We start from the raw sequence: 13218 nt of genomic DNA on the forward strand, positions 1-13218 counted from the left end.
GCGTTATAAAAATTCATCGAAATTTTGTTTTTCTCGATAAAAGGCACGGTTTTCATTTTACCACCCATTTCTCTACCACAAAAAAAAAACTACTCCAAGCTTGTCAAGGGTGTTGTTACGCGATTCTGAAGATTCGCTTATTTTTTGACTCCCATACAATTTGTATGGAATAAAAAATGCTGAAAAAACTTCAAAGTCGATTTTTTCAATACTAGGTGTTTGTCAATGCTTGAAAAAATGCGGTTTCTTTATATAGAATTCTTGGAAAAATGGTGTCCTTTTGACAATCGCATATCGCGTAAAGAATTTGGAGTCAACGAGCCTTTCTTGCAATCGAGAATGTTCCATAGTCGAAAAAAAGTGAAAGTAAAGATTAAAATTATCGTACAATATGATGTGGAGTGGGATTTCACCCCATATTGCAATATGGCACGGCACTTAAAGAAACTTACGGATTACCGTGAAATTTCACCGTAATCTCAACACTGAGTTATATGTTTTGAAATCTCGTTCTGTGTTTGTCGGCTTCCTTCATGCAAAACCTGGCTACGCCCTTGCAGAATGCTTTGCATCCAACAGCCGCGCAGAATTATATGTTCATCAACAGACTGCCAAGCCAATGCTTAATTTTATTTCATCTTCTAGTTTTAATGTTCTTTCCTTGTCTTGTGTATGTCATATATTATTTAATGTACCTCATATCATTTGTATTATTTCTGTTCATAATTTGTCATCATTCCAGCCAATTAGCATTTAATTTATAATTTTATACATTTAAATTATTATCTATTATTCTTATGATTTTATTTTTGTTTCTTTACATTTCCAGAAAACGTTTTAGTTTCATTGATCGAATTCTTACGTTCTTAACTGGCAAGTCAGTAACGGATAAGCAACCGGCAATTGAATCGGAAAAACCCGAAGATACTGTATCGACTGAATCCAATGTATCTTCCACGCCTGACCCGATTCCTTACACTGACATACCTGTCCCACCCAAGGTCAGTCCTGCACCAGCTCCAAAACCAACAGAAAAACCCATTCTCAAACCAGCTCCGGCACCGCCGGCTCCCAAACCTGTTGAACAGCCAAAGATTACCGTTCCCGAACCCAAACCAAAAGTTGAAGTCCCCTCAACTCCCGAACCAAAGCCTGAACCAATTAAGCAATCGAAACCAGTTCCGACTCCCAAGGTAGAACCAGCACCTGTCGCCAAGCCCGCCAAACCTTTGGAACCGGTCACCAATGGTCAACCGAAAGCGCCCGAACCAGCCAAGGTGGCGCCCGTTGATCTTGTGAAACTAACCGACGAAAGCTCGAACTCACATTCTTCCGCAGCATCCATCGGGATGGAACTGATCAGCACCAACGAGGACAGCTTCATCATTGTCGAAAAGCAAAAACCAAAGCCAACCGACAGCAACGGTGCCACTAACACCACAACCAAGCCGGCAACAAACGTGAAAAATTCGACCCTTGATTTTCTGAGAGCCGAAGGTGGTGGCGGATCTGCTGCCGTCGCCGGTCCGGCTAAGCCAAGGTAGGCCACTGGGAAATAAAACCGCTTGATCTTGCTGTAAACAACATACATGTCTATCCCTATCGTGTAACAACAACACCTTCGGAGGGTTTTCACAAAAGTAACTGACTGAATCGTATTGAATGGCAACAGCTGGTCAGCTCGCGAGGTTCAACTCAATTTGGTGACAATATGGCTGTGGGCCAACGGGTGTTGCTCAATCGATATTTATATTTTTCGTTTGTTGGTAACAAATGCGGATTAACCGGCTGAAACCGGATGGTGAATTTTCTTGGGTGTACTTCTTCTTTCTGGCTTTATGTCCTAGCTGGAATAGTGGCTTCTTATCAGCTTAGTGTTCTTAAGAGTATTTAATTGAGAGCATTCTTTGTCAATTGATCACTTTTACATGTGTATATCTTGTGGCAGATACGAAGTCACTTTTGTACCTAGGTAAGTCGAGAAAATGTGCAGCCCGGAAAGATCCTCGGCCGCAGTGTTGACCAGACTCATTTCCCCGAAATTCGAATTGTGAAGCCATGAACTGTTATAACTGTGCGTTATATTCCTGAGATGGAGGGGGAGGTGGTTGGGCTTGAGTGTTGCACATGGGATCCGACAGTTTCGATCTCGGTGGGCCGCAATTCAAGTTTCGGTGAAATGATTCGCACTCACTCACTCACTCATTTCATTTCACCGAAACTTGAATTGTGGCTCTCCGGGATCAAAATTGATCGATTTTGTGTGCAGTACTCAAGCTTAACCATCTGCTTATCTATCTTAGGAGGATATAGCATGGCTGTAGTAGTTCGTGGTTTCGTAGTTCGGAAAATGTTATTTTCGGGGAAATGAGTCTGAACAACACTGCTCGGCCGGCAGGATTCTAACCTACGACCCTCAGCTTGGTCGTGCTGAATAGCTGCCACGGTGTGCCAGAAACCGTTATTAACAGAAAAAAATTCAAAACATGTGATATCCAAGCATCTTCCCTGTAAATTTGAAATCATTACGTCGAGAAAATCTGAAATTACAGTGATTTGTATATTTACCATTATTTCTATGAAGTCTAAATTAGAGCTTTTTATGGCTTTTTTATATTAGTGCACATAATTTACAAATAAAAATGTCAATATGACTGACATTCGGTATTCAAAAGATGATTATTCAAGCATCTTCGGAGCTAGTTTGAGAATACTTTATCTTGAATTTGATTTGTATTTTTATGACTATTTCTGTGAAGTTTAAATTAGGGCTGATTTATATGCCTTTGTTATGAAAGTGTACGTAATTAACAAATAAAAATGTCCATAGGACTGACCCTCGGCATTCAAAACATATAGTAGTCAATTATCTTCGCAGTTAGTTTGAGATTATTATATCAAAAGACAACACAACAAAAGTACTTTGAAGTTTTGGACCTACAGTCGCCTCTCCACATCTCGATATCGAAGGGACCATCGAGATAGGGAGTGATCGAGACAAGGAACATTAATTTAATGAACACTAGATTGAAAATCACTCCGTTACTAGGAAAATAATAAACAAACAAACTTCATTTCGAGTTTCCGAATTGTTCAGAATCATTTAAATCTGGTCTAGTATCCTTTGGTAATGTTCATATCGACATATAGAGAGAAAATTGGGAACGAAAAATCAACAGGAACACATCGAGATATGGATATATCGAGATAAGGAGGATATCGAGACATGGAGAGACAAATCGTGTGCAGAATGAAGGGACCGAAGCAATCATCGACATAGGGAGAGATATTGAGATGTAGAACATCGAGATGTGGAGAGTCGACTGTATAATAAAGTAAATTTTGAGTATTAAATTACCACGTTTAATGTTTTTACCACTACTAATTGCAAGAAATTCTTATCAATATGTTGATCAATGTGATTTAATAGCGTGATTGGCCGCCTACTGTTGCTTCTCCGTTATTACAAGAGCAACTATACATGCACAAGGAACCAACGGATGTTACTTAGGATTAGTCGCAGCACTCTCAGTGTGTAAGTAATGGAATTCTCATTCCTTATACTAAGCAATACCGCGTCCTGCTGCGTCCGAATACATTTTTTTTACTAGTTCGTTTATTTGGGGCTCAAATGCGTGTAACGCTTTACGGAGCCGAAGTTCGTTTTTTGTACTATTTACAATTTATTTACTTTTTCATTTCCAAAGTTAGTATGGGATGGAGCCAGGGTACTCGTGGCAACTCGAGGTTAATGGTCACAATTTTGAAAGGGAAGGACATGGTGAGGATTGGGTTTAGGGTTCTCTGCAGCTCATCCGGGAGGTATAGCGTGGTAGCTCTATTATCGTGTCATGGCGTTGATACCAATTTCTTGCCGGTATTCGTCTGCCGGATGGCCAGGATCCTCAATCCAACACAAAAGGGACAACACAGAGAAAAAAAAACTGGAGAAGAGAACACAAGAGAATCAAACTTTTATACAAGACAAGCGAAGGAAATCGTAAATTGCGACCATATAAATGAAATCGCGGGTGCCCAACACATCTCTAACTGGAACATAGGGTTGTTTACCTCGGGCCGCAAGGGTATCCAAAAGTTGCGCTCTGGAGGCGTCCATATCCGGGCACTGCCAAACTACGTGATCGATGTCATCATAACCGGAACCACACCTATTACAAATATTGCTCAGCGCGAGGTTAATCCTGTGTAGATGTGCATCTAGCGAGTAATGGTTGGACATAAGTCTTGACATAACGCGAATGAAATCTCGACTTACGTCCAAACCTTTCCACCAGGCTCGCAAGGAAACTCTAGGAATTATGGAATGTAACCACCGTCCCAGTTGGCCATTTAGCCAATCGCTTTGCCAACCGTGAAGAGAACTTTGACGTACTAAATGAAACAATTCATCGTGTGAAATTCGTCTATCATAAATGTCACCTTCCTCAGCGCCCACCTTTGCGAGAGAGTCCGCCTTCTCATTGCCATAAATTAAGCAATGTGAGGGGACCCATACAAAGGTAATCTTATATGATCTTTCGACCAGTACACACATCTGCTCTCTTATTTTTGTAAGAAAGTAAGATGCATGCTTTGCAGGTTTCATCGATCGGAGTGCCTCAATACGTCCGAATACATGTCAATTGGGGATATGGAATAAGTATTTACGTGATACTATCTTTGAGGAAGCCGTTGGAATCCTCTGCACTTCCACGAGAAGTCAATGGGAGTTAGGAAAATTGGAAGTGGTTATATTACATATTCGTCTTGGTAAACAAAACGCTTCATTACAATAGTCCTAGGGATCATCACATCACGGTTTATACCCTGTGATACCTCTCTTAAAACATAATGAAGTCATCATTACTGAATCAATATGACGATACCTTTGATGACGAACTATTCAAAGATTTCGCATGATGCAAATCATGCAGCATCAATCCGCAAAGTAATCTATCAGTATCTAAAGGAAAAGTCGACGCTTATAGTATCCAATAATTCTAGGAACTAAACAGAATATAAGGCTTGTTGCATTTACATATTTTGCAAAACATGAAACAAGGTTAATTTCTACAAAAAACTCCTACTAACTATTAATTGAACAAACACATATATAAACGTATCCCCTTCGCTGTCATGAACAAAATGTGAACCATCATATTTAACTTATTTGAAACACTAGCATAAAACGATCTCACTTGTTGATAATCCAACCTCGACTGAGCAACAAGGTGCTACTTTCAAATTGTTCAGGTTCGCCAATATGCTTATTTGGGCCATAACGAAACACTGCCCCGCAAAACGCGCAGAAATGAAACCAAATTCACACAAACAAACCCATTTGCTTATGATTTAACGAAACACTGCATTTCTTCAATGTGAAATATAAGTTGAATGCAAATCTGTTAAGTTAATTTGTGTCGAAATTAAGTGTTGCGAACACTATTTTAGACGATTGAAAAAAAATCTTAATGACTCCAACACTTCAAAGTACTCTAGTTATGTTGTCTTTTGATATAATAATCTCAAACTAAGATAATTGACTACTATATTTTTTGAATGCCGAGGGTCAGTCATAAAGACATTTTTATTTGTTAATTACGTACACTTGCATAACGAAGGTATATGAATCAGCCCTAATTTAAACTTCACAGAAACAATCATAAAAATACAAATCACTGTAACTTCAGATTTTCTCGACATAATGATTTCAAATTGAAAAGATGCGTGAATACTATATCTTTCGAATGGTAGGTGACAAATTCATGGACATTTTTTTCTGTTAATAACGGTTTCTGGCACACCGTGGCTGCGCGTTTACCACTAGAGTGATTCCAAGCAACAGCACCAAAATTTGGTAAATTTTTTAATTCATTTTTTTCTATTGAGCTGAAACTTTGCACAGTTTTCCAGTTCCATCTAAATCTTCATTTTCCGATATCAAATCTTCAAGTTGAGTCACGACTAACTTTTCAAAAGGGTGTATGTGAAAATGGTTCAAAAATATTCAAAAAGCTGCACAGCAAAAACGGTTCGTTCGATTGCTAGACAACTAAAGAAACAAAGTTAGACAACTAAATAAAGATTCCAAAAAAAAAAAAAATACACACAGTAAAAAAATTTTTTTTTTGCATTAAAAAACATAATTTTTGACACAAAAACTCAAATATCTCAAAACCCTATCGGAATACCAACGAATTTTTTTGAGGGAAAACGGTCCATTATATTAGCTATCTACCATAAAAATTTGGTGATGGTAAACCAATAAACAAAAAAGTTATGACATTTCAAACATGTCACAATTTTCACATTTAGTAGAAAAAAAAAAAAATTTTCGGTGTAAATTATTACGGGAACCGCAGTTTGTTGCTGATTTTATTGTTAAGGGCCTTGCGTGAATTAAACAAGTCGTTTTCATGTAATCATTAGTATTATGTATATTATATGTATAAATATTATGTATATGTATAAATATTATATGTATATGTATATATGTATAAATTAAAATAAATTAACAGATTACACGAAAATAATTTTTTTTTACCAGGATATATTTTTTTAGAGTATGATCGATGAGTTTCTAAATGTTATATATAAACTTTAAAAGTTTTGGATTAGGGTATGCGTTATGAGATCATGAAAACATTTTATTAATACTTATTTATTTATTTATTGTTATTCCATTTTTTTACAATATCGAACACTTGCATCATTATCAGTACAGTTCGAGTATAGTTTTGCTTTAATTTTATTTTCTGACAATGGAATGAAACAGTGAAGTTTTTCGTTCGATGTTGACCTTCTGGATGCACTCATCTTCTGATTGATTTGTTGAAACAGATGTCGCTGATGGTACCGTGGCAAGACTATCTGAACTTGGTACTTCTGGTAACTCCTCAGTTGTTGTCGGTGCATCTAGTAATTCCTCAGTTGTTGATGTTTTCGAACTTCCTGCAACCTGATCCACCGATGATGTACAGATTGCCCGTTTGTCAACGTTTAAACGGCAGGACGTACAAATGCGTAAGTTTGTATTCAATGTAGACATTGGAGCATAACCAGCCGCTTTCAGTTTATCTATGGTGCTTTCGGTGAGATTTCGTAGCTCTTTCGAACACTTTTTTTCTGCAAACGGCCTGCAACAGTTGAGAAAGCGACTACTCATGTTGCTCGTTAGATTTACAATAAACAAAATCACTTTTAAGTTTTTACTGACTAGTTTGGTGTCGTTTGCTTGACTGAAGAAAAATTTTACAATTAAATCTTTTATAACCATAGTGGTAGTATATTTTTAGCTTTTTCGTGAGTATGTTCATGGTACAGTATTGGACAAAACATTTGCAACTATTTCGATTTTCCATACAAAATGACCAACTTTGGTAAGCTAGATCTCAGTTACACAGCGCAACAAAAATGACATTTTTGCGTGTCTCAAGGATCAAATTATGTGTCTCTAGTAGATTTGGGGTTGCTGAATCTGATGCCGTTCTCAGAAATTTCCCAGCACGTCACAATTTTTAGCTACAGGTCGCCAAAGTTGTATAAAACATTGATTTTATCGATGTTTACCTAAAATTTAAAGTATATTTTATCAAACTTACTTGTCATCTTATCCATCTAGCATACAAAAGAGGACTTAAACTTTCATTTTAGATGTATTTTGATTGAAAATGCACGATTAAATTTAGATTAAACCGATTTTTTCAATATACTTGTAGTCTCCATACTAAATTCTTCGTTTCTCTTATATGGCAAAATACAATACTTTTCTAAACCATCAAAAAATAACTTTTTCGGTTCAAAAGTATTACAAACTTTGATGATAAGTATTGTTCTACACATAAAGTTTGAATTCTGTGGCAAATTAAGTAAATAAATTGCCTTACAAGCTGGAAAACTTGCATGCAAGTTGGCTGAAATAGTCAATTTTCGCATTTTCAACAACCAATATCTCAAAAACTAGACGTGCTATGATATTTCTGTAAACGGCAATGGATTCAGCAACCCTTTATTAAGTAAACAGAGGTATTTTGATGCTGGAGACAAAAACGTGTTCCGCAGTGTTATTTATGGACTGATTTGAATGAAATTTTCACAGAACATCAGATATAACTTGAATTTTAACATATATTTTTGAATATTTTTTCCAAACACGAGTTTATAAGTTATAACGGTTTATCTAAAGTGTAATATTCGACGAAAAATTCAAAACTATTTATCTCAAAATCTGATAGCCCTACACAAAAACGGTCTTCAGCAAACTTGTTCATCTCGTTAAAATCTGCAACTTTGCTGAAGGTACCATGAAGCTATTCCTTCAATATAATTAGTTATGTCATTTATAAAAAATCGTCAAAAAATTCACTTTAGTCAAACCGTTACTGCTACTGAACTTGTGATTGGAAAAATCACTCAAAAATATATGTTAAAATTCAAGTTATATCTGATGTTCTGCCAAAATTTCATTCAAATCGGTCCATAAACAACTGAGATCTAGCTTACCAAAGTTGGTCATTTTGTATGGAAAATCGAAAAAGTTGCAAATGTTTTGTCCAATACTGTATGTACCTGTCATGTTTTTGATGTTGTTGAAGTTACTCGCTTTCTCCCAAATATGATTAACAAAGTCTATTCTCTACCAAGGCGGGTCTATACCCAGGTGTAATCAGATTTTAACTTTGTGGAGAAAACCAGCGCCGAGAAAACCGACCTGCTTTACGTATACTAGATCACCTGGGTATAGACCCGCCTTGTTCTCTAAGAGGTAAACTTTTTGCAGTCGTTAACAAAAAATTCAGCAACAAACTGCGGTCCTAAAAAAAAATTAACAATGAAAACAAAAATTTTTTTCACTAAGTGTCAAATTTGTGAAATATTTGAAATGTCATAACTTTTTTGTTTATTGGCTTACCATCACCAAATTTTTATGGTAGATAGCTAATATAATGGAGCGTTTTCCCTCAAAAAATTACGTTGGTTTTGAGATATTTGAGTTTTTGTGACAAAAATGATGTTTTTTAATGCAGAGTTCTGTTTGATCTTTCGACCTTGACGCTTGCTTTTGCCGGAGCGAGCGACGAGGGCAGGATCAAACATGTCGCGCGTCGGTCTCGTAAGTGAAAAAGTGGCGTGATCGGGGAGTTCGGTTGGAGTAAGTTAAAAAGTGCCGCGATCGGTTCGTTCTTTTTGATCTTTCGACGACCTTGACGCTTGCTCCTGGGCAGTGCGTCAAGAAAGCCCGAGCTGTCGTCCGTGTTTTTTTTTCGAGTCGCGCGCCTTTTTTTTTTTTTTTTTTTTTTTTTTTTTTTTTTTTTTTTTTTTTTTTTCTGGGTGCTAGCCGAGCAAACGAGTGAAGCTGAAAATGGATTGTGGCCGCTCAGTCAAGGATAACGGATCAATTGGTGAGCTCGTTTCATGCTACTATTTCTAATCTATAAAATATGTATGACTGCACATTTAATCGTTACAATGGTGGGATGTAAATATGATGTTTCAACAAACTATGGATGGTTCGTCACTGTGAGTGTCGACACAAACTCTGATTCATGATTTATTTATGTTTAACATTTTTTTTTTTTTCAGAACACCCCTTATATACCTTTATTTTTGTAATTAAAAAAACTTTGAATGGTTCGACACTACAAGTGTAGACTTGCGAAAGGTCCACTTTATTCAACAAACTTTGGATGGTTCGCCACTGTAAGTGTCGGCATAAGAATAAGAGTGTTCTATGATGTCCCAACCAATTGAGTCTTTTGTTTCTTTTCAAATGAGTAAAATATAATAACACATGCTTTCGTACTGACAGCTGTAGGAATGTTACATTTAGGTATTTGTTCAACAAACTTTGAATGGTTCGTCACCTCAAGTGTCGGCATAATTTTCCTCTACATAGAAATTATATGAACAATTATATTTACGTATAAGCATGTATATATCTCACAAATCATTGTTTATCATGGTCTAATCGCTTATCAAAGTGAATCCTTTGACCCAACGATCCTCCCCATTAACAAACATCCCTCCCAGTAACCTTTGTGGAGATGCAGAGGCAAACACGGTCTCCAAATAGCAAAGGTTACACACTAACATTCCTTCCCTCAATCCCACCTGACTGCAAGGACGTGGCCGGCGCCGTTATTGACCTTGTATAAATAGAGGCACTGAATTATGCACACTGAAGAAGATTATGGCCTATCCCAGCTGAACTTCTAGTTGATTCTTTGTGCATTTTCACTGACTTCGGTCAATCACGGAATAGCAACCATTGATATGTGTAGTCAGTCTAAGCTAGCAAAAATGATGTTTTTTAATGCAAAAAAAAAAATTTTTTTTACTGTGTGTATTTTTTTTGGAATCTTTATTTAGTTGTCTAACTTTGTTTCTTTAGTTGTCTAACAATCGAACGAACCGTTTTTGCTGTGCAGCTTTTTGAATATTTTTGAACCATTTTCACATACACCCTTTTGAAAAGTTAGTCGTGACTCAACTTGAAGATTTGATATCGTAAAATGACGATTTAGATGGAACTGAAAAACTGTGCAAAGTTTCAGATATTTTTGAAATGGTCGATCAGAATCGACTTGCATGCCTCCGTGGAATCCCTCACTACGCTTGTCAGGACTCCGTTTCTTGAATGTAACGATATGGATTTTAGGATCGACAACCTTGATGTTGTCGATGTTAAGATTAAAGAAAATTACGTACGGTGGTGTAAAAATCTTAAGTTCCACTCCCAAATTTGAATCCATAGTTGATGGATTATTAGGTACTTATTATTATTTGTGTAATTCTACATCAATTAACTTGATAAAACCTCACCAACAATATTTCACCAATTCATTCAGTTCATCATGATCCTGGTGCATTTGACCAATCCACCTAGGGGCGGTTTTAAAACGCCCTCTCCCCCCATGCTAAGATTTTTTGTAGGAAAATTTAAAATCTCAAACACCTCCCCTTTCCCATAACCCCTTACGTAATAAATGGACGACCCCCTAGCTCGCTGCACCCGCTGCACTTCTTGTTCCAACTGGATTCGTAGCGAACACCATCTTTACAGGGCTGTTGTCCGGCATTCTTCTAGCCTGCCTTGCCCAGCGTATACTTGCAGCTTTGGCCACCTTCAGGATACTGGGTTTGCCGTCGCATGGGCTTTGACCTCTCGCGCTCAGTTCCGCCTACCAGTATATACTTTATTTGATGAATTCACCACTTGTTCGACTTTTGTTACTTCGCGCACCAAGCGGGTTAACAAATTAAATTTTCTTCCAATTATATCCATGTCGTCTACGAAGCGAACAAAATGTCCGGATCTCGTGAAAATCGTGCCTCGATTGTTAAGTCCGGCTCTTCGCATGACGAAGCAAGTACGAGAGTGCTTGCCGTAATCCCCGGCGCGATTCGAATGAACTGGAGTATTCGCCCGAGATCTTCACGCAGTTTGCTCGCTGCTCTTATCAATCTTGCAAGCTTCCCGGGAAAGCTGTTCTTGTCTTGCATAGCTCTACACGGTCAATAGTGTCATATGCCTCCTTGAAATCATTCAACAGGTAGTGCGCGTAGGGATCTGGTATTCATGGAGGGTTTGCCGCACGGAAAATATCGAGCGACCGTCGTGATATCTTTTTGATAACTTCCCACGTACTCGTTTGCTATAGGTGATAGACGACGGAAGATAATCTGGGATAGCACTTTAAAGGTAGAGTTTACGATGATTGCATGAGTGGCCTTGCGCCATCGTGGAACTGGTTGATTTCATCTATCCGTTGTGCTGACGTAGCCATCATTTTCGCTTCCCCAACCCTCTGTGCTTTCTCTGCGCCATCCAGGTGTTCAACGTAGTGCTGTTTCCACCTTTCGATCACCTCCCGTTCATCCGGAAAGTTGCTCCAGAATGCTATTCCACCGTGTTACGCGAGCGGCGCGCAACACGATTGATCCTGCCCTCATCTACCGCCCCGCAGGAGCAAGCGTCAAGGTCGAAGGATCTGTTTTCATTTACACTCTCACTTTAATAGAAGCAAAAAATAAATCATCATACAGTTTAAAGAATCTAAGAAATAAGAATGAAAATATTAATTTGAATGAAAAAATTTCGTGTCCGTCACTTCGATCCCCCTCTTTGGACAACCTTTAAATCACCACCGAAAAAGTTGAAAATTTCACAGAACACTATTTTTATGGTAAAAATGGTAATTAGGATATGGGATAATGGATTTTCAAACTTTTTTGAATTTGAACCGCCCTATTATAGCATGCCTTTCCTTACGCCTGATACATAGGCAGGCAGTCTGCTAACCAAACAGCAAGCCTCTCTACCATAAAATTACCACCCCTACACCTTCGCGCATGAATTGGCGTAAATGCAGGAGTATATCCAGTCGACTGTGGGTGATTTTTAAATGCATCATCAATCTCTCCTTTCCCCTAATTGGTCAGCGTTCTGATATGGCAGGCGCCATTGTTGCCTAAAATTGAAGATCACCAGCACTTATACATTGAGGGTGTCTGTTATTCCCAAACATTCATCCGGTTGGTTCATTGTGTAAGTACAGCTGATCTGGCGATACTGGAGTAGCAATCACGGGTGACTAATCAAGCTCAAGCTCAAACTTCATAGTTTTTTCAATGAAGTTTTGATGATTGTACTTATTGTGATTTTCGTGGATCTATCGTTTTATCTCACACGATGTGTGGCATTTTCAGAAGCTTTATATTTGATTCCTTTAGGATGATCTGCAGCAACGTATACAGGCGTTTTTTCGGGAAAGTGTTTTGCAAATTTCTCAAGAAACTCAGAAGCTTCACAAATTTTCCTGAAAATCCTAAAATACACTATACACTCTTGCAGGGATTCTTTTCAAAAATTTTCAACAGATAACATCAGTTTTTTTCGTAGTTTAGCAGAAATTTCTCCTAAGGCTTCCCTGGATTTTTGAACAAGAATGTATCTTTGTAATGTAACAATTCTTCAGTGATTTCTAAATTATTTTCAAAAGATTTCTTCTGGATTATTCTAGATATTCTTCCTGATATGTCTTCAACATTTTCTTCAGAGAGTCAGAATTTTTCAGAAACTCCAAACGGATTTTTATACTGAAAAATGAATACCGTAAAACGGGGTAACTTTGATAGTTTTTTCGAAGAAAACTTGAATATTTATGCTTGCTGTTTCAAAGAATAATAATTTATATTTTTAAAACAAGTACTGGCATC

General features: G+C 37.6%; 1 protein-coding gene across 2 annotated transcripts in view; it reads left to right on the forward strand.

The window, feature by feature from the left end:
* The window catches only part of LOC5571596 (arginine kinase), a 166945-nt gene that overhangs the window by 71952 nt on the left and 81775 nt on the right, over positions 1 to 13218 (forward strand). The window contains exon 3 of one of the 2 annotated variants that reach the window (XM_021841640.1): positions 830 to 1540. The exons of the other annotated variant lie outside the window; for it this stretch is intronic. Coding sequence (XP_021697332.1) covers positions 830 to 1540 — 711 coding nt within the window. The remainder of the gene's footprint in view (positions 1 to 829; positions 1541 to 13218) is intronic. 2 annotated transcript variants of the gene reach the window in all.

The sequence above is a fragment of the Aedes aegypti genome, chromosome 2 (genome assembly GCF_002204515.2).
Source record: "Aedes aegypti strain LVP_AGWG chromosome 2, AaegL5.0 Primary Assembly, whole genome shotgun sequence".
Taxonomy (NCBI): domain Eukaryota; kingdom Metazoa; phylum Arthropoda; class Insecta; order Diptera; family Culicidae; genus Aedes; species Aedes aegypti.